The sequence below is a fragment of the Apus apus genome, chromosome Z (assembly GCF_020740795.1).
Source record: "Apus apus isolate bApuApu2 chromosome Z, bApuApu2.pri.cur, whole genome shotgun sequence".
NCBI classification, from domain to species: domain Eukaryota; kingdom Metazoa; phylum Chordata; class Aves; order Apodiformes; family Apodidae; genus Apus; species Apus apus.
Genome location: NC_067312.1, coordinates 59,629,410 through 59,650,177, shown reverse-complemented (window position 1 = coordinate 59,650,177; position 20,768 = coordinate 59,629,410). Strand labels below are relative to the sequence as shown.

General features: G+C 40.9%; 1 protein-coding gene across 1 annotated transcript; it reads left to right on the top strand.

Annotated features, from left to right (window-relative positions):
* Positions 1-9,084: 9,084 nt before the first annotated feature.
* CDO1 (cysteine dioxygenase type 1) lies at positions 9,085-19,286 on the top strand. Its single transcript, XM_051643287.1, has 5 exons — positions 9,085-9,309; positions 11,496-11,573; positions 13,501-13,658; positions 16,139-16,308; positions 18,512-19,286. Exons 1-5 carry the CDS (start codon positions 9,113-9,115, stop codon positions 18,539-18,541), a joined length of 633 nt encoding a protein of 210 aa, XP_051499247.1. The 5' UTR covers positions 9,085-9,112; the 3' UTR covers positions 18,542-19,286.
* The last annotated feature ends 1,482 nt before the right edge of the window (positions 19,287-20,768 follow it).

Here is a 20,768-nt window from a genome sequence, read left to right as displayed (position 1 = left end):
ATATGTCCACCTACTGGCCTTACAAATGTAAGTAGTTTGTTCTCCAGTGTGGCAGTGTGTTTGCTTAAGATAAGCTACTGGGAGAGTCTGGCTCTCTTTAAAGAATTTTCTATTCATACCATTCACCTCATTTGATCTTAACAAATGAAATTACTAATATAACACATATGTGCTCTTCAGAAGTGATGCAAGAAGGTTGGTTTGTGTGTGTGTGGTTTTGGGGGGATTTTGTGTTTGATGCAGTGTGGATCTACTACATCTTGAGGTGAAGGAGAACTGTAGATTGTGATATCTAGCTAAAGGTAGAAGGTTGTCTTTCATGTTGAATCCGTAGATAATTTAATCTTTACCTTGACCCCTTCAAAGGTAATAGTCCACTAATGTTAAGAAGAGTAATGCTTTGCATTTCTTTTATTCACCATGTACATTTTTTAACTTGGATAACTTACTTATGCAGATTTGAGGTATTAATTTATTTAAGATTCAGCTTGTGCCTTGAACAGTATTTATTTATCACTGTTTACTCCAGCATTTTTCTGCTCTTATTTTTTCTCCAACCCTAACTAATTACTTCTTGGCCGTAGTTTACCAGTACATTGCCACTACTCACCTGATCCTGCTCTTGCTTTCTGTTTCCTGAATGTTCTAAGTGGCTGCTTTTATTCTGTTTCTTTCCTTTCAACGACTGCCAGTTCCAATCTCACTAATTCCTCTGTGTAGCTTCTGTACCCTCTTTACAGAGCCAGTCCTCCTTTTTGCCAATTTTCCCTATAGTTTTCTGCCTTCTCACATCAGGGAGGCAATCTGTGCTTGTTTATCTCTGGTAACTCCTTAAGGACCATGGGCTCTCTCTGTCTGGAGCCAGGGCTTGACTCTTTCCTTGTGCATATTCTTAAATAGCAGACTAGACTGCAAAGATACCAGGTATAGGATATATTGCGTGAACATTTAAATTGTTAGCAGCACATTGCTTGTAGAATTTGCAAAAGACAAAGCTTGCAAAAGACATCTTAGTTCTCCTGTTTTAAGAAGTGACATTTTTAGCATGTAAAATCATATATGATCCTGCTTTAAAATATATGTACTTGCCTCTTTAAAAATAATATTTCCATTAAATTGGAAACATCCAAATCTTAGGTAGAACATGAAATATGTTCTCTGTTCAGTTTGCCTTGAGCAAAGGTGTTCACTGTATGGTTAAAGTAACTTCAGTTGCTGCAGCATGAGGGAAAAAGGGTATGAACGCAAGGGTTGGCATTTTGTGCAGGTCTGTGAGAGTGGCAAATAAAAACAAACCCAAAAATAGTTAACTTAGAAAAGTATTGTGTTCTATCCAGAGATGGTAGAGCACTGAACTACCAATATTTGCAATATAATTTAATTAGCTTGATTTTATGTAATAGAATTTAAAAATTGGTAAATTGAAAAAATTCAGTAAATAAACTAATTTTTAAAGACTGATAAATAAAGATAAGTGTTGGAAAGCAGAGTTATTATACTGGTGTTATGAAAGACTTATTACTTTACAACATCCGAATATCACAGAATATTAGGGGTCGGAAGGGACCTCTGGACATCATCGGGTCCACCCCCCTGCTGGAACAGGACCAAAAAACCACACACAACTAGGGCAGATCACTCAGAAAGGCATCCAGACAGATCTTGGAAGTCTCCAGAGAAGAAGACTCCACAACCTCTCTGGGGAGCCTGTTCCAGTGCTCTGTAACCCTCACAGTAAGGAAGGTCTTCCTCATGTTGAGGTGGAACTTCCTGCGTTCGAGTTTGAATCTGTTGCCCTCGTCCTATCACAGGGCACAAGTGAAAAGAGCTTACTGATGAGCTTGCCTTTTTGATGTCCAGCCTTCATATATTTATAGATGTTAATTAAACCCTCCCTCAGTCTTCTCGTCTCCAGACTGAAAAGCCCCAGGTGTCTCAGCCTTCCTCATAAGGCAGGTATTCCAGTCCCTAAATCATCTTCTTAGCCTGTGTTGGACTCTCTCAAGTAGATCCCTGTCCCTCCTGAATTGAGGAGCCCAGAATTAGATACAATATTCCAAGTGAGGTCTCACCAAGGCCCAGTGGAGGGGTGGAAGAACCTCCCTTGATCTCCCAAGGTAACAATCACTAAGTTCTAACTCTCTGAGCTGGGAGGCATTATTCATATCAGTTATTGCTGAGATAATGGTTTAGAGACTAGCATCAATGATGTATTACTCATTTGTGGCTTGAACTAGACTTAAAATCACTTGGAAAAGATGAAGGAGATAAGTGAAACCAAAGTTACCTTGAGAGTTAAATGATGTCATGTCACCTGTGTGCATATTGAGCAAATGTTATATAGACATTTATGTCTTGAAGAATTACTGCTAAGACATTAACAGAATATGTGTCTGTCCTAATTATTCCCACAGCATAATCCTGAATGTACTGATCTACAGTAAAATCAGAGTGAGGGGGATGAAATTCACATATCCATTCTTCATAAAATTCTACATATTCTGCTTGTCTCTGCTTTGCACTTGTTTCAGTAACCACAACACCATGAGATATCAGATGCATCTCACTGTATTTTCATAGAACCAAAGTATTATTTGGGTTGGAAGGGACCTTAATGATCATATAGTTTCAATGACCCTGTATGGGTAGCGACACCGCCCACTAGACCAGGTTGCTCAAAGCTCCATCCAGCCTGACCCTGAACACTTCCAGGGATGGGGCATCCATATTTTTTTTGTGTGTGAGAAAACTTTTTACTTGATGCCAAGATACCTAGAAGGACAAAAACATAGTTTGTTTCACCCTAAAATGGATGGTTAAGAAATGTTGAATAAATCATACTATTGGCTAAGGAGAGACCAAAATAAGTCTGTTAAGGGCTTAACTTTAAGCCAGTCACACTTGATCTATGTTGGTAGACTCAGTGCCAGAAAATTTTCTGGCACACTGTAGCTTGCTCATCTGTGCACTTAGTTGGTGTAACAGTTGCTGGCACAGATTTAGGAGTGCACAGTTCAGGAGTTAGCAAGGTACCATTCCCGGTGGGCACTTTGGAAACAACCAGCCTGTTCTGGAGGCTGAAAGGTAAATAATGTGGATGCAAACTGCTCTTGGCAAGTTGGCCTCTGTGCCAGAGGGCAGTCCTTGGGACATTTGTTAGCACAGACACAGTCCCAATTTCAGGTGAGTTTCAATCCCTTGTTTGCATATTGAGGGGAATTAAACCTTGGGGAGAAAAACATTGTCCCTCTTGGAACTTCAGGAGTATTCTCAGAACTGCTTTTTTTAAGTGGTCCTCCCACTTTCCCTCCATGTAATTATCACATACATGCTTGATCTAAATGCATGCCAATAGCTAGGTCCTGCAACATTTTTTGTTAAGGATACAGATCCCAGATGGTGAGGGACTACTACTTACACATCTCAATTCACTTTTTAATTAGAAGTAGACTACAAACACTGTAACATTGAGGAAAAAGTACAGGAGTCTCAGTGTCCTTGCTCTGTGTTGTCTCATGGAATGTTTCCATGTGAAAGTATTTTTTTATATATAAATATATAACAATTGGAATGAGTTAATGTAATTGCATGGAGAGTTTAAGCATAATTTTTAATTAAAAAAAAAGGGGGGGGGAGGGAGGTGTTCAGTTACATGTTCCAATTGCAAAAATCATTATATGACATAAAGGCAGACAAAAATGTCTTTCTCTCAAACCCAGTTTGGTAATGGAACTAACCCCAAGAACTCTTGGGAACTAAAATGCATTAAGAGCTCTTGAGGTCTGAAACAGGAAACCTCAAAGAAGAAAAGGGCTCCAACAGAAAACTGAACAGTAAATATTGTCAGTGCAGAGAAGGCCAGCCAGCACTTTAGCTTTCTCATATAAATACCACAAATTGAAATAAAAAGAAACTGATTTTCAAGTATCTTTCTCACAGAAATATCAATATTTTATTAAGAACACATGCATAGTGTACTAACCTCCCACCAAAAGAGGATCAAACTGACTTCTTCCAGGAGTTCTTTCTGTGCTGTGTGGTTTAATGCCACACAGCTCTTCAGTGTGGTTTATTTTTTTCCTTCAGCAGTACACATGCTGTTTAGTAGTCAGTGTCTTCACTGTATGGCATGACTTGGTATGTGGTGCCCCATTTCACTCAGTCATTACTGCATTTTGTAACCTGAAGATGTTTCACTGGATGATCTATGCTTGATACAATTTGTTTTCAGGCTTTTTTTTCTGCGAATCACTGTGCAAGCAGCAGGTTCTCATGCAAAATATGTTGTGTAGTGAGGGATCAATCTCACTTTCCTGGTTATATGACTGAGGAACAGCTGCAGTGCTATTCCACAGCCCCAGAAGGAGTCATCCCACTTGCATGTAGGACTCCACAATCATTTAGATTTAGATGGTAGACCAGGGTTTGGGAAGTGCTGCTTTAGACGGTTCATTGCTTCCAAATAGCAATCTGAGTGACGTCTGCAACAAACATTTACTTGTGTTTCCTGTTGATTATGAAATGAAAGGTCTTTTCTGTGCAATTGGTATCCTTCCAAGAGTTCAAAGACCTTCAGGTGAAATAAAAGGGACAGAACTCTGGTCTCTATATTCTGAAGCACTTAAGGTTTTCATATGCAGGTTGCAGTCCTTAAATCATGAAAAGCCTGAAAGGAAAAGTCAGTAAACCTCTTGAAATGCTCTGAAACTATGCAACACACTGTTGTATGCTTAAGGTAACATGAGTTCCCCTGGTGCAGGCTATTAACCTTTCATCTGTATTGTGATTTATGTGACAAAATGTTCTCATAAGTGTCCTCAGAGGAGTACTGCCATTGAGTCATGTAGCCCCAAAACTTGCACTACAGCTGCAGATCCACATTTTCTCTTACAAAAGTTCTCTCTGCAAACCTAAAGAAGCCTAGGTGAACAGGGACTTAATACCATTTCTAAAGAGGTAAAAGCCATAGTGTCTAGAGGAGGAGGTGTAAATGCTCACTATGGGGTTGAAGTGCTATTATCTCTCCAGGCTAACAGACCAAAGAGACAGTGTAGTTGTTTGCTGTAGCAGTCTGAGGATTCACATATCTTGGATCCCGCTTTTGACTTGCCCACAATTTTTATTTCAAATGACAAGATGCATCATGAAGTCTTCAATTCCAAGCTATGTATTCATGCCCAATACATGGTGCAAAGTGTCTAACACTGGAGTTCATTAGTTCCATCAATCCTAATTGAAGATTTCCCTCAGTAAGTTTGGAGAAAAAGCTGGTGAGCTGCACAGGAGATGAAGTGCTAATATATGCTTGGGCACTTCAGCTGGTAGGTCTCTCTGAGTAAGGTGTCATGTCCCATGATTGCTTGAAGTGCTTATAACTGGTTTTTGGCTAATAGTTTTGTGGTTGGGCATCAGTCTATAAAGCAGAGTTTCTATACCTAAAGCCCAAACTCCCATTTTCCAAGACAGGGTTTTAACTGCCAGGGTATCAGCAAGAATGGTTTCTTGGTTTCCTCTCTGCCTCTCAGTGAAGTTATGTCATGAAGAACACAAGAATTACTTGCTTTCTGTGTGAACCTTTCATGGTTCTGTACTTTTCACAGGGGCTGTATAACATGATGTACAGGAAAAGACCGTAGATCTTTATGCTTCTTCCCCAGAGCTCCATGCTCATTCTTTCTCTGTAGCTCCAAAATTATGTATCCTCTTTAGGGACTGTGGGTTTTGTACACAGGAAGTACAAAGTACTCATTTGTCATCCTATGGATGTCATAGCATCATACACATTGAGGAGAACTAAATGTGATCACATACCTCCTCCAAGAAACACCAAGGTGTGCCATCATTAAGTAAAGCTCAATAGCTCATTTATCAGAGGAACAAGATAAGTGACCTTGATTACAGGAGCTAGCAAATGTAATTCTAGCAGAATTAATTATTTAATGGGAGTATAGTACTAAGTACCTGCTAATCTTGAAAAGCCAGGGACAGAGAGATCTGGTGCTATCCAAAGACCTAATTTGTGAGACATGTTAGTACAACTGAGTTCCGATCAAAAGTAATTTTTCCTGTAGATTTTTAACCTTCATTGATGTGTGGCTATCCATTGTACCTTTACTGGTGTGCAATCCAGCTCCTAAGGAAATGAGCATCAGCTGCAGTGTTGCATACCTCATTGTAATATATCTAGATGTAAATCACAGTGCCATTTGCCTCAACTTTGGACCTTTTTTCTACTTAACTAAGCATTAAGTAATTGGAATTTAAAGGGACCTAAGCTTTTTGCTATAAAAAAGCATGCTGTGCACTTCTTGGAACAAAGCCTCCCAGAGACTATTATTCTAGAATAATAGAATAGCTGAGAAATGCATGCAATAGCTAATTTCTACAGGGGTATAAATGTATGATTTACAGAAATAAAAACAAACTGGTAAAATGCTGTACATTCCTGTATATAAAACACAACTGAGAACGTGAAGACAATTTCCATGCTGTGTGGATTACAATGTCCTCTTTTCATTTTTTAAATTTTCAGTGACAGATAACTTTGGTGACTGACGCTAAAATCTTTTAACTGCTCTGTGTGCTCAGATCCTTGCACCATTTCTATCTGTAGAGTATTAGCAAAAACATAAGCAGGAGAGGTATAAATATTGATCCTAGTGATATTCATACAATCAAGTACTCAACTCCTATAGAAGTTTTCAGGATCAAGTTATGATGAAAGATTAAAGAATTTAAAACTGTAAACACTTTTGAATAGGAGTAAATAGAAGCATAATGTTTTCTATTACCACTTGAGAATTTTCAGGTTTTGGTCATCAAGGAAAACACTGGCAAATTGGTACAGCACTATAGATGAGCTATAGAAACAAGAGCAGTTTGAAACTGCAATATTTAGATCCCACCTGATCCCTCAGTTGTAATAGGGGAAAATATAAAATGTCCACTTGCTTTTACTGGCATTATTTAAGAGCATCACTAATTATCTCATCATCATTGTGGCAATCAAAGTTCTAAGGTTTTTGGGATTTACAGTAGAAGCCTAGTTGTTTGGTTTTTTTCTGGGTTTAAATACCAGAATATCACCAAACACATATTTGTACAAGTAAGCAGAGAGATATTTAGCTTGTGGGAAATAATTTAAATCAGATCCTGGGAATATAATAATAATAATTAAAAAATTATAATAATATTTGAAAGCCTATCTCACTGTTCATTTCACAACCCATTCTGATCATCCTTACACCTTACCTAATTCTTCTAAGATATTTTAGCTCTTTGGGTAGTGTTTTCTACAACCTCTAAAACGGTGTGAGTTCTGACTGTGAAGTAATTGTCACAAGGCATTTCACCCTAGTTCTGTCTTTTCACAACCTACAGCAGTTTTAATGGTGCCCATATGGGAATACTCAAGCTAGTCTGAAAAGAAGTATTTTCCTATACAATCTTTTGCCACCAAGCAATAGCTAAGTTGGACCTGAGGCAAATTTCATTAGGAAGCAAAGCACTTGTTCTATACTGAGAGTTTGAACAAATTACTAAGGGAGTTGATGTGTTTTTTCATTACCTGCAGTTCTCCAAGAAGGATTACCTTTTCTTCAGCCACACATTTAGGCTGTTGGTACCAGTGCCAGGGTATACTGGTTGAGTGTCAGAAACTGAGTGTGGTTTTCAGTTCTTTTGGATCTTAAAAAGTCTGCTTGAAATTATCACAGTACTCTCATACACACACACACACAAATGTCACTGCTTTAAAAAGTAGCTATGAGATTGGGTCTGCTTTCTGGGTGCCAGGAGAGGTTTTGGACAAGGTATCTATTGCATCCGTTCATATTTCACTTTAATGCACTGGATCCCAGCCCCCACTTAAATCTATGGGAATGTATTCCCAACTGCAGTGGAGACAGAAATTCATCCAGCCTCTCAAGTTGTATTTACTGTGTTAATGGTGCTTCTTTTTCTCATACTTGCTTGATGCACTGGTCAGGAAGAGGGAAGAGCAAGCAGGCACACTAGGAATACCTCAATGTACCTATCTCTAAGGAAAACCACAAGCCTCAAATACTGTGAGCACCTTTATGCCTCAGAGCTACAGCAGACACACAACCACTGTGCTTACTTTCACCCCACAATTACCAGGCAGACGTGAATAGCCAAACTCTTTATAGAACAGAAAGATGGATTTTTAAAAGCACAATTCTGTGACATTAGTGAGTTCCAGAAGTCATGACTAATAAACATGCTATTTACAAGTTGAACTGGAAATGAAGACAGCTGACATGGCATCTGCTTGTTCTCCAGCCAGCATGTAGGTTTGACAGACTGAGGGGTGTGAGGATGATCTGTCACCTTAGCCTGGTCTCCTTTGTCCCAACCATTACATTTCTGTGTACACGCTGAGTTCTAGTGGTCACAGTAGCCCTAAATGTGCCTGCAGAGTGTACAGCTTCCAAGGAACAGCACTTTCAACAGGCAGGCTGTGTTCATGTAACCTCCAGCAGCAGTTTTCTTAGTGAATAGGATACCAGTGTGTTTTGTTTTGCTTTTAAATAGAGCTTCTAGATTTAATCTTTTTTAAGGCCAGCCTCAAATGAACACTGCTTTGCTGCAGCTCATCTGCCTGGAAGCTTCTTCCTCTGGGACATAAGGAATGGGAACAGCGCCGGGCCACGCTTTGTCAGCCGCAGACCTCGTCCGACGGGATGAAGATGCTCACACAAAGAGGCTCGGCAGGGACAGGGGGGAGCTTTGTGGAGGCGGGGATGCACCCCGCCCGGCAGCCACCGCCACTTACTTCTTCTCTCCGTATTCACCGGGGGTATCGAAGAGCTGAACCCCCGCTCGCCCCGCCGAGGGGTTAAACCCGGAGCTGCCCCGGTCCCCCCGGATGGACAGACGGCCGGAGGGGAGGCCGAGCGGGCGGTGCGGGGCGCGCCCTGGCAGGCAGCTCGGGCTGCTCCCGCCCGCCGGGGTCGGTGGCCCCGCTCCCGGGGCCGGGGATGGGCACGGCTGGCCACGGGCCCGCCCGCCGGGGCGGTGGTAGGCTCCCGCCGTGCCTCCCGGCGCATAAAGGGAGGCGGAGGGGCCGGTCCGGGGGCAGAGGCTGGCGGCGATGGAGCAGCCGGCGGTGATGGAGCAGCCGGTGCAGACGGAGACGTGGAAGGCGCGGAGCCTGGAGGAGCTGATCCGCATCCTCCATCGGATATTCGCCGAGGACAAAGTCAGCGTGGAGGAAGTGCAGGCGCTGATGGAGTCGTACGAGAGCAACCCCGAGGAGTGGCTGCAGTACGCCAAATTCGACCAGTACAGGTACAAAACACCCCGCAGCACCCACGACCCCGCCGCCGCGCCCCTCACCCTGGACGGGGAGCCCCAGAGTTTGTCGAGCGGGGCAAAGGACCCCTGAGAGGGTGCGGGGCAGCTTTGCGGGGGGATGGTGGACAGGACACACGCACACCCTGCCGGTCCGCTGTGCCCCGCGGCGGGGCCGGGCGGGGGCGGGGAGCGGGCGGGGCGGCGGCGGCCAATGGCGGCACCGGCGGGCCCGGCAGAGCCGCTGCACCCAGCCGGTACCGAGGGTCCCGCGGCCGCACCCAGCCGGTACCGGGGGACCCACGGCCGCACCCAGCCGGTACCGGGGGTCCCGCGGCCGCGGGCTCGCAGCCGTGAGACCGCCGGTACTTGTTTGAGCTCCCCTAGTGAAGCAGCCAAAAAAATTTCATTTTCTTATTTTTTAAGTTAAGATAAATAATGAAAACATCACTCTGCTTTTTTTAATTTTTATTTTCTAAAAATTTTGCTTTAGCCTCCCTTCACCTCGCGTTGACTCTCCTCCATTCAGAGCAAATGGTTAAATTTGTAACACGACGTAGGAAAACTAAGAACCTGAAAACCAAAATGTGCTAATATTAGAAGTATGCATGGCAGCCTGGGTTGTTTGAGTGGGTTTCTTTTAGTTGGGTTTGATTTTTTTGTGGGTTTGTTTCTTTGGGTTTTTTTGGAGTTTTTTGGTTTGTTAGTTGATGGTTGGTTGCATTTTTCTGTTGTTTTTGTTTTGGGCTGTGCTTTTTTTTTTTGCCTTTTTTTTTTTTTTTGGGGGGGGGGGGTGTTATTGTTGGTTGTTTGTTTGCTTTTCATTTCTGGCCAGCCAAATCTGCTCTAGAGAAATAACAGCACTTGAAAATTTCAGTCAAACACCAGCATTAATTGCGTTCTGATATCACAGGAAAAACATGTCTACCTAATACATGCACGAGTTGTGGATGCAGTGAGAGTCAGCATAGATATGTTAAGCCTTGAAAGTAATTAATTATGGGGATTCTATCTTGATTAAAACACAGTGGTCTTGTGGGGAAGGGTTAACACTGGCTTCACGTCAGTGCACTTTCTGTGTGCTCCTGCTTGCATCTTTTAGGTGAGTGTGAGGTGTCCTGTCATTGACATAATTATTTGCTTTACTTGACAGAGTGTGAATATTCATGACTAAAGCTAAAAGTAAACCAGGAGGTCCCACTGGGTTATTTGCACCATAACAGCTAGAAGCACCAGCTCTGGGACAGAGGATCCACCATGGAAAAAGACATCTAGAGCAAAAACCTGGTCCCTTTTCTAGTGAACTTTTCAATAGGATGAGATGAGTGGCAGGTAGGGGCAAAGGGAGGGAACAGGCTTGCAGGAAAGTACAAGGAAACAAACACAAGATGTTGCTATTTAAGCCCTGAGACCAAGTCATGGTCTAGGACACACCTATTGATAAAAAGCGTTTAGAAGCAAGCTTGTTCTGTTACCTACAAGTTACGTAAAAAAACCAAACCAAACCAAACCAAAACCAAAACAAAAACAAAAACTTTAAAGAAATTCTGCTGTGATAAACTTTTTTCAGAAGTACGTGGTGGCACGTGTTACTTCACAGGTGATTCATAAATGCACAACTGCTACAGTACAAGATGTAGAACTTTCAGGAACAGAGTAGAAGGACCATGTACGGGAAGCCTGAGGTCTTATTTTTTTGGGTTTTTTTGGCTTTGTACAACTGATGCTGCGTAACAGAAGCCAAGAATATCTGAAAAGGAACTACAGAAGAATGTAACCATGTATTTTTCTTGTTTCAGTGCAGTCCTCTGTTTCTAATTATAAGCCAGCTGCCAAAGTGACTTCATTCAATAACTATTTTGATTTGATCCTGTCTACTACTCTAGTCTCAGACTCACAGTTTCCAAACTCCAATCATCTATGTAATTCAAAAGTGCTATGATTATAAAATATTAAATATGTCCATTTTTTTCCACCCAGAAAAGGGACTCTTAAAGAAAAAAAGAAAAAAAAGCTTAAAAATACAATTTCATTTTTTTCCAAATAAAGCTTGGTTTTCAAGAAAAAGAAGAATAAAGGATTTTTATGTAATACAACCTTCCTTCATAAATATCTTTGTATAACTACGTTTATTATAGGCATATCAGTAAAAAGCAGTAAAAAACAAACATTTTGTATTTCAGGTATACAAGAAATCTTGTGGACAATGGAAATGGAAAGTTCAACCTAATGATCTTGTGCTGGGGTGAAGGGCATGGCAGGTTCGTATCCGAAGACCATGTTTTTAGCAAACAGATGTAAAGCCACTCGATCTTTCCCTATCATAAAAAAATACACAAATAATGTGCCCTTATGTGAGCTATCAGAAAATGTCTGGAAACAAAGCACTGCAGACCTCCTATTTTTGTAACAGTCCTGAATATTTGCCATATCTTTTACAAGTTTGTACCTCATGGACATTTTTAGAGCACTCTTTTAAAATCACTCTGGTTTTGTACTGAATCGAAGCACCCGTTCTGGCAGAGGAAGTTTCTGCCCCAGAGATACTGCAGGACCTTTAGGCAGAACAGGTCAAACAGGCCCTTTTCAATCTCTCCCATAGAACAAACCCATACAAGACTTGGTTGCAGAAGCAAGACTTGACGCAGTTTGAATAGTCTTTGTTCTCTCATAGTGTTTAAATCCCAACAAGATGAGAAGAGTAGGTTTGGTTTAGGACTGCAGGCTGTGAGAAGGGAGCCCCTTTCTAGAACTACTTGGTTCTTTTGGTCCATGCACCCCATCCATTCCCTCAAAATGGACCCCACTGCTGCTGTGGCCTCCAGAGGGCAAAATCTGTCCCTTGGACAGATTTCACAAAATGCTGACTAAAACACAATACAGTATAACAAAACTTGCAGGTTTGACTGATTATTCTCACATATAAATAGAAAAGGAGATATCAGAGATGATTTTTTTTAATGTCTTTTAATCGAGAGTGCAATTGAACATTTACAGTATTGTCTAGAGAATGCCATGATGTTATACTCAGAGGGATATAGGAACCAAGCCTACCACCTCTACTCCTTCCAGTCTATTCTCACAAAACCTGTAATTTATGTCGAGCTCTAGATGGTTTGGATAAGCATTTGCTAGAGCTGGACCGAGACCACAAGTTGTTTTTGCTTCCTACATGAGGAGGACCAGATTGTTCTCATGGCTTGCAGAAGGAGCAGGACAACGTGGCATTTGTGAACTGTTCTGTGCCTGAAGCAAGCTCTGCTCTCTTGGCATCTCAGTTAGTAAGAAACCCTGACATTTGTTTACTGGGAACAGTAATGTACAAGTACCAAGTTTTTTATTTAAACTTATTAGCACTGTACTTCCAGGAGTGTCAAATTTCCCCTTTTCCCTCAACCCTCAGGAGTGGAGAGCTCTCCCTTTTGTCCTAATCCCATTGATTTCCGTAACAGTTAGTCCTCTATTTAAAAAAAAAAAACACAAAACAAACCAACAAAAAACCCCAACTAAACTACTTATCTAGCCTGTATGTCTCCAAATGTAGCAATTAAAACATACTTCAGAGCAAGGAGGCAGATCCTACTGGCTTTGTTCAAGTTTTACAAACTAGTGAAAGTCACAGCTTACTGAAGCTGGTTCTACTAACAGAGTGAGAGGTACAGAATTTTTTCTTCAACAAATGCCTGTGCACTCCAGCAATAAAGAGACCATGGAAAATAAGCAAAATTAGCAGATTTTTCACTTGTTTTTGCAGCAAGCATGGTGAATCTGCAAATACCAGGTATATTTGCAAGTTTATACCAGCCTCTCCCTGGGGTCATTGTGAAAAGTCTGATTTTGTTTCTTAGCCAACAAGAATTCTTCTGTTCTGAATAATTATTCTGTCCTTCTTGCTCCTCCAGACTTCCTTTGTATTTCTCTCTGGCAAAGTCATAGGTTGATCAATATCTGATTCTTCTCCAAGTCCTGCTGTATGTGAGCTTTTCCCAATACAGTTCTAAAGTAACAGTTTTAAGTAGTTAAATAGTAATTGCTAAAATTTTTCCCTAGGATTTTTGTGCAATGGCATGTCATTCTCGTGCTCTGTCCAGACACAATAATACTGTGCCATGCCATGTTCCCTATTTGCTGTACTAAAATTAAATATGAATATCACACTGAGTTTGGTTATTTTTTTTACATATATAGCAGTATCCATGATCACACCGACTCACACTGCTTTATGAAGATCCTCCAGGGAAATCTAAAGGAGACACTGTTTGAGTGGCCTGAGAAAAAAGGGAATGGTGAAATGACTAAGAAATCAGAACGAGTTTTGAGGGAAAATCAGTGTGCCTACATCAATGGTAAGCTATTAATTTTGACAACTACCCTTCTATGAGTACTATTCCTAATGAAAAAGCTCATCTGCTCTCGTGTCCTACCTTAAACAGTATAATGCTAATGGGTTTGTGCACAGTTTAAGCACATGCCTCTCTAGATTCTGTACAAACCTGTATTTGTATTCAGTAAAACAAACAACAAAAACATCCTTTTAACTCACTCTTAAGACCTTGCAGCAATTGCTTGATACTTACATATGCCAGGTATCTCCTCGAGGCCAAACAACCTTCAGCACTGTGCCTACCTATTACTACCTGAAAGTGCTTGTAAACATACACCTTAAATAGTACTTTGTGAGAAATAAGGAAACCAAAGATTATGTAGCTTAATCACCTTGATTTTTTCCAAATAAATAATCATTTTGGTCAGTCATGGAAACCCTAGATCAAAAACATAAAAGCTGTCTATGGAATAAATTGACCATTGAGGAGCAGAAGCTACTTCTTACCCAAATCAATCATAGCTGTAGTGCTCAAGTGTAGCATCAGCAGAATTTAAATGCTCAAGTCTACCCAATCTACAGAAATAATGCCTGACTGCACAGTTGCTCAGAGACAACTGAGTCTCTACCAGTAATTTTCCCTAGGTACCTAAATTCATGCCATTAGACATATCTGTAACTATCACCATCTTGTACTATGTGGGAGGCCACCCTGGAGTGGCCAGCAGGGTGTTACATATTCTGATGCTGTGAAAGACATTACACATCATGTGGAACAGCAATGAGTTCAGCAGAACATAGGCAAAGCTCCCAGAGAAGGGGTCCATCTGCTCTGTATGTGATAAGGCAAAAAACAGAGCACACACCTTGTGGGGCTGAGCTTGGGAACTCCCCGGTTGGAGGGAGCCTCACATTGAGTAAAGGGTTAAGCCAAGGTGAGGCTTAGTCTATCACATAATGGGAAGGCTAAATTACCCCAACTATGGGGAGGAAAACTAGTGCTCTGCAGCCTTCTATTGAAGGTGTGCCACATGTAATGAAAACATGACACATGGGTTCTCAAACTCATTTTTTCCAACCTATTTGGTTCTTTCCGATGCAAGCAATTGCATTCCGTGTGTATCTGATCCAAATCTTCCTTAGTTGTTTTAAACAAATTTGGTATCAGATTCTCTGAGGCAGTTTGGATCTCTGCCATAACAGATATTTTGGTTTAAAAGAAACAGGTAAAACAAATAGAAGGAAAACACTGACAGTGTGTTGAGTGCCCTGACTACATCAATAGTGAGTGACCTTGATGTTTCTATCGCATGCTTCTTGGTCTCTCTTGTACTTTAGTTCCTCTTGTACTTTATTTTTAAGGTTCCAACCCACTAAACAGAGTTTATTCAAGTCTCCCCTTAGATGAGCACAGAGTTAGGACTTTTTTCCCCTACGTCCTCTATTTAGGTAAACTCTGCTAATGACACTTAGGGCTTATATTTCAAATGTATCAGAGTTTAGAGTGCACTCATGCTTCTTAGGATGTCATGCCTGTATTGCACAACCCAGGCCTCAGTATTATATAACATCTTAATTCAAGTACAAAGGCCTGAGTTGTTTTTACAGCAGGGTCATAAATTTAAATTCGAGATCTCTTTCAAGTAACTAAAAAACTCCACATTAGTGAAGAATGGAAATTGTTTGTTTCATGGATGTGATTCTTCATACCTTACATTTTTGCATGATAGCTTGATTTTCTACTCCACATTGCAAAAAGTGCCACTACTTCATCAGTAACCATGCAACAGACAGCGCCTTATTTTATTATGTGTTCAATTACGCTTACTATTCAGTTAAGGCTGGAAGTATGCCAATCACTACTAATTTGTCACTTTAGTCAAAAGAGCAGACAAATGGAAAGCCTGTTATCCAAACTAATACATTGGAAGGATTAATAATGAAACAGGTGCCTGCAGTAGAAGACAGCTCTATCTCTGTCCATAGGTCCATGCCCCAAATAACACATAACTGACCTTTAATGTGACTAATATCTTTGTTACTGGGCTGAGAATTAGCTGTACAGAAAGCTTTTTTCCCTATAAAGTCACTCACTAATTTTTAGAAATACAAATCTTGCTGCTTCTGGAGCATCTAAAACAGCATTTCCAAGGAAAATAACTTAGAAGCCCTTTGAGATTGATAGCTGGAAAATTACTGATGGCATGGCCTTCATTAAGTTTCTCTGAATTTCTGTTGGCTTTTATCCTGTAGCAGGTAATCCAGAAGTTACATGAAGTATGGAAGGCAATAATGTATTTTGAATTACCACTGTATTTAGGAATCTGCTAGAGAACAGCAGTCAGATTCCCTGTGCTCACTTGTTGCCTCTAAATGTGTGGGCATGCCTAACTAGCTTACTCCTCTGTTTTGGTTTAGAAATCATTTTTCCATGCATCTGAGATTTTTTTTTTAAATCTTCCCTCTGACACAACCTCTCATTTCATGCCCTGGCTGGTGTAGACTCTATTGGCCTGCACCGTGTGGAGAACATAAGCCACACAGAGTCTGCCGTCAGCCTGCATTTGTACAGCCCACCCTTCGACAGCTGCAACACCTTCGATCAGAGGACTGGACACAAAAACAAAGTCAAGATGACCTTCTACAGCCAGTTTGGAGAAAGGACTCACTGTGTAAGTACCAGATAACACACTTCCCCACCCAGCCCCAGGATCTGAGCCCTCAGTCCCTGCAGGGACGGGGACAAGGGGCAGCCCCCCGCCTGCACCAGATGGATGCCAGTGCTCTGGGACAGGCAGAAGGTCCTGCCTTTCCCTGGCCATCCCCATCTAGGACCAGTATAAAGCCTGTTTCCAAATACCATGCAATTTGCTGAATTGCATTTCCCTCCTACGCAGTTCCCCACTTTATAGCTTGCCCCTCCTTCATCATCAGGAGAGCAGTTCCAAGCAGAGAGGAGGATTAATGACAATTTTGCTGCTAGCTAAGTGTCTTTAGGCAGCAAATGATGGTAAATTCAGCGTAGTCAATGGAAGTCTGTGAAGCAGCTACATTGTTTTGGCCAACTTAAGTCATGTGTAACATTTCCTGGCTAAACTGTTCTGCCAAAAAGCATCACATTTCAAGTCAGTTGTTTTAAACCTTGTAGCTTACTGTAAAGTAAAGAATTTTTAAATGAAGTTAATTTAATTATCTAAAATCAAAATTTTGACACAGATTTGTTCTGAGAGTGAGAGTAGACTGGCTGGCTGTTGTCTGCATTCTTGAGCAATGGCATGAGACTTCTATTTGAATAGAAAATAAATCTTAAGATCAATTTTAGGTGACCGAGCTACAACATCTGGGAGTGTTTAACAGGGTTCCTTTTAGCACTCTTCCATGTATTGGGAAACATAGCTACTTATATGGGTAGAAAAGACAAATTCTTGACATTTAGCCACAGAGGTTCAAAGACTGTTCAGTTTTGTTAGATATAGAACAATTTCACCTTTCACTGAAGTCAGAAATTCAGTGCTCAGGAGTTTCCTGGCATGAGCCCTTAGTAAGATCCAGTTAAAGTTTTATTTAATCAACAAATACCACATAAATTATTTCTTTGAAGTTTGTCACATTATGTGATTACAACTTTTCCAAACAGCTGACACACAAACTGACCTTCCCAAGTATCAAAGATCCTTGGGAGAGTAAACTCAAATTTGTAATTACAGTTTTAAAGGGAAATAAACATAGGAAAAATTTGAACAATATTCATGCAACAACCCAGTGTTTGTTTGATTTGTTGGGGTTCTTTAAGTGTTTATTGAATATGAAGTATGTAAGATAACAAGTGTGACTAGATGTTTTGACTTGGACTGTTTTCCTGTCCTTGATCTGTAACCATCTGGCAGTCTTTGTACCTTTTGTGGGAAACTGGATCTGGCTTACAGGAGAGAGGGAAATCTTAGTCATTGAGTCTCTTTCATGAATTCCTGTAAATGGAATTCCAGTAAGGGGAAAAATGGTAGCAAGTCTGGGCCACCCAGTGGTCTGAAAGGACTTCATGATACAAAAACCTTCTGGTCTCTGTGCATCTTTCTGAATAACTGTCTGGAAAATCAAACCTTCTTCTTCTTACTAGATCTCAATAGAAAGTAGGAAGACAGAGAGCGGTAAGTTAAGAACGCCAAGAGAATAAAGTATACTTGTGTATCTTTTATGAGTGGGTATACCTGCCTAGCTATAGCACAGTCAGTGCTTCCTCCTTGCCTCAAATTTTTCTGTAGGTAAAACACACAGGTAAGTCCCTAGTGCCTTCTGGCCATGACGAAGTCTTAGTGAACCAAATCTCCAGTAAATACTTGAGAAGTTACATAGGCCTAGTAATTAAAATTGCATTTAGTATGTCCAAGGACTTGCCTGTGAAAGTGTTTGCACAGTTCAGGCACAAACCATGGTAACTGCAATGCAAAAGTTCACTGAGGGAAAACTGGTTTTATCTTGGGTGTCACAGTGCATCAGTTCCTGCTGCCAGGAATTTTGCTGGGTGAGGTGGTTTCTCCTTGCAGCCTGTCTTTCAAGCTGGACTTTCAAGCAGTTTTTGTCAAAACAAAGTAGAGCAGAGTATCAGGAAGAAAATACGGGCTGAAGGAGAAAACAGTCCTCATCTGTCCTTTTGCTGTGGGCTGGCTCACGGTCACACACAACCAATGGACAGGGTGATTTTGTCAAGTCCACTGTGCCTTCTATAAAACTCCGGCAAGGATCACTGAAAATAAATGCACTGAGTATTTTAAGGTACTGAGCTACTGCAGGAGTAAAGGCCCATGCTGAGAACATGAAGCAGGTGATGACTGTTTCTTTCCCTTAAAACAGCAACCATCTCCTCTTTCCCTTTAGGCAACAGCAGTGCCACAGGAGAACAACTGAGAAGCACCAGCAAGCATTTGCATAAGACCTGCTGAATGTTTAACCAGGGACAGAAGACCTGAATGGCTAAGGCTGACAGCCACTTATATTTCTCTACCTTGTACATAGAAGTACACTAGGGCAGCTTCCAGGCCATCCCCAGTTCCCCCGAGCAAACGCCAGTTATGGGGCACTAAACTAACTAGAGCCATAAACTACTTCAGAGGTTACATGCCTTTTCTTAGGCTTCTATCAGAATAAAATAGTTGTTTTCTGATTCTAGACTCCTTTTAATTCCACTTCTGATACCAAGCCAAGAATATCAGAAATAGGGTTTTTAAATATAATCTGACACTACTTAATAGGCCTATGTGTGTAAGCTCTCAATGTAATTAATAACTATATAAACTTCTAAGCTTCCAGTCACTTGTACCTATGGGTAGTACACTAGATACAACTAACAGCAGCTCTCCTTTTTTTTTTTTTTTTTTTTTTAAATTAAATCTTTGGATTTTAATGCTCTAGGCCATTTTGATAGTTTTGTGCATTTTTTACTTTTGTTTTTTTTACAATTTCGTTTGCCAGATCTAGTTTTAAACAGGAGCGGTGAAATGCTTCATGCACAATGATTTTCAAAACTGATTGGGCAGAGATTTGGGTTTGTAATAAGACTAATCATACTTAATTCAGCTAATATCCAGTTTCCAAAGTATTCTCTATAGCTACTGAAGAAGGTAACCAAAATAAAACTGGATTTGTGCACAGATTTCAAAGTTTTCATCCTTTGTCTCCTGATAATTAAAATATTCATCACACTTTAGCAAAATCCACATGCCTCGTGAACATCTAAGTCTTTTCCAAGCAAGAAACTATTAGAAAAGGCTTTAAAAAGTTGAAGGTATTTAAAATATGCAAAGAATCTTGATCCCAATTAAGTTGGTGGGAATTCTGCCATTGAGTTCACTGATGCTTAGTTTTATCCTTCAGATTTAGTTACAAGAAAAGAACCATCTGGAAAAATGTTAACTCTAATTAAATATATCGAAATCAGGAAAGCTGCCTGTGCTGAGACTGTTCCATTCATTAATGCAGTTAGTATCTAAGTCAAGTAAAGAATGTGCAACAAGTCTCCTAGTTTGGTACCAGCTGAGGCAGCAGCAGTTTAACAGTATCGTTTTTAGATAAGTCACATATTTCCCTCCTTATTGACAAGACCAGAAAATACTTACTTCATAAGTAAAACTTTCGTGTTTCCAAGGAAAACTGTGTCAAATTTTCAAAGAATGTTTTAGCAGTGCAACAGTTTTTAAATTAACCTATGCCCTTGGGCTGCAATTACTCCTTGAGTGCCTGTGGGAAATCATTAGGTGCTTTACAATTTTAATTATTTTCTTTACTTATTGTTTTTTTGGGGAGGCTGGGAAGGAGGAAAAAAGGGGGCATGGAAGAAAAAAAGAAAAAAAAAAAAAAGGCAAGCCTAGAGGGAAAAGAACATTGATAAGCATCAGTAGTAAGTGGAGACTTCATGAGTTGTACTTGGAGGCTGGGCCAACGAAGAGTTGAGGGAATGTGTGTCCCAGTAGTGGAAGAAGCATCAGGAGCAATGCCACAGGCATAAAGAATTCCCTGTGCTTCAGCATGCTTTTTTCTCATTCACTGTGATCCAACTCCTGAAAAATGTTGTCAAGCCAGATGTTGGGCTTGAGCACCTTAATTTGGCATGATTCAAACTGTTGTGTCACAGCAGCAGAGATCAGCTGAGGCTGGCAGCCCAGATGTCCTGCGCATGCAGGTAGCTCAGGACTGTGTCCAGTTGGGTTTTGAGTATCTCCAAGGATGGAGGCACCATAGCCTCTCTGGGAGAACTCTTCCAGTGCTTGACCACCCCCACGGTAAAAAAGCCTTATGTTTAGACAAAACATTTGTATTTCAGCTTGCACCCACTGCCTTTTGTCTTCCCCCCCTTCTCACAGGGCATGAACAGTTCTTAACTAACTTCAAATATACCACGTTCATCATGCTTTTGCTTACAAGGCAAAATTGAAGGACAAACCCAACAGCTTATAGATCACAGGTTCACTCAGGTCAGGGGAAGTGGAAAAGTGAGAGAGACAGCCAAGAACCACAGCAACAGTGACAGCAGCTAGCTGTACCAAGCTCCATTAGTACAGAAACTTAGGCAGTACTGCAGCCAGCCACACACATGCCTGGCATGAGGCAGAGGGACCATAAGCAGAAAAGATAACTA

Bases quoted from the DNA above. Each gene is read 5' to 3' on its own strand.
- CDO1 (XM_051643287.1), top strand. From the start codon at position 9,113: ATGGAGCAGCCGGCGGTGATGGAGCAGCCGGTGCAGACGGAGACGTGG. The intron at 9,310-11,495 runs GTACAAAACACC...TTTGTATTTCAG, and splicing joins GCCAAATTCGACCAGTACAG to GTATACAAGAAATCTTGTGG. The intron at 11,574-13,500 runs GTTCGTATCCGA...TTACATATATAG, and splicing joins TGGGGTGAAGGGCATGGCAG to CAGTATCCATGATCACACCG.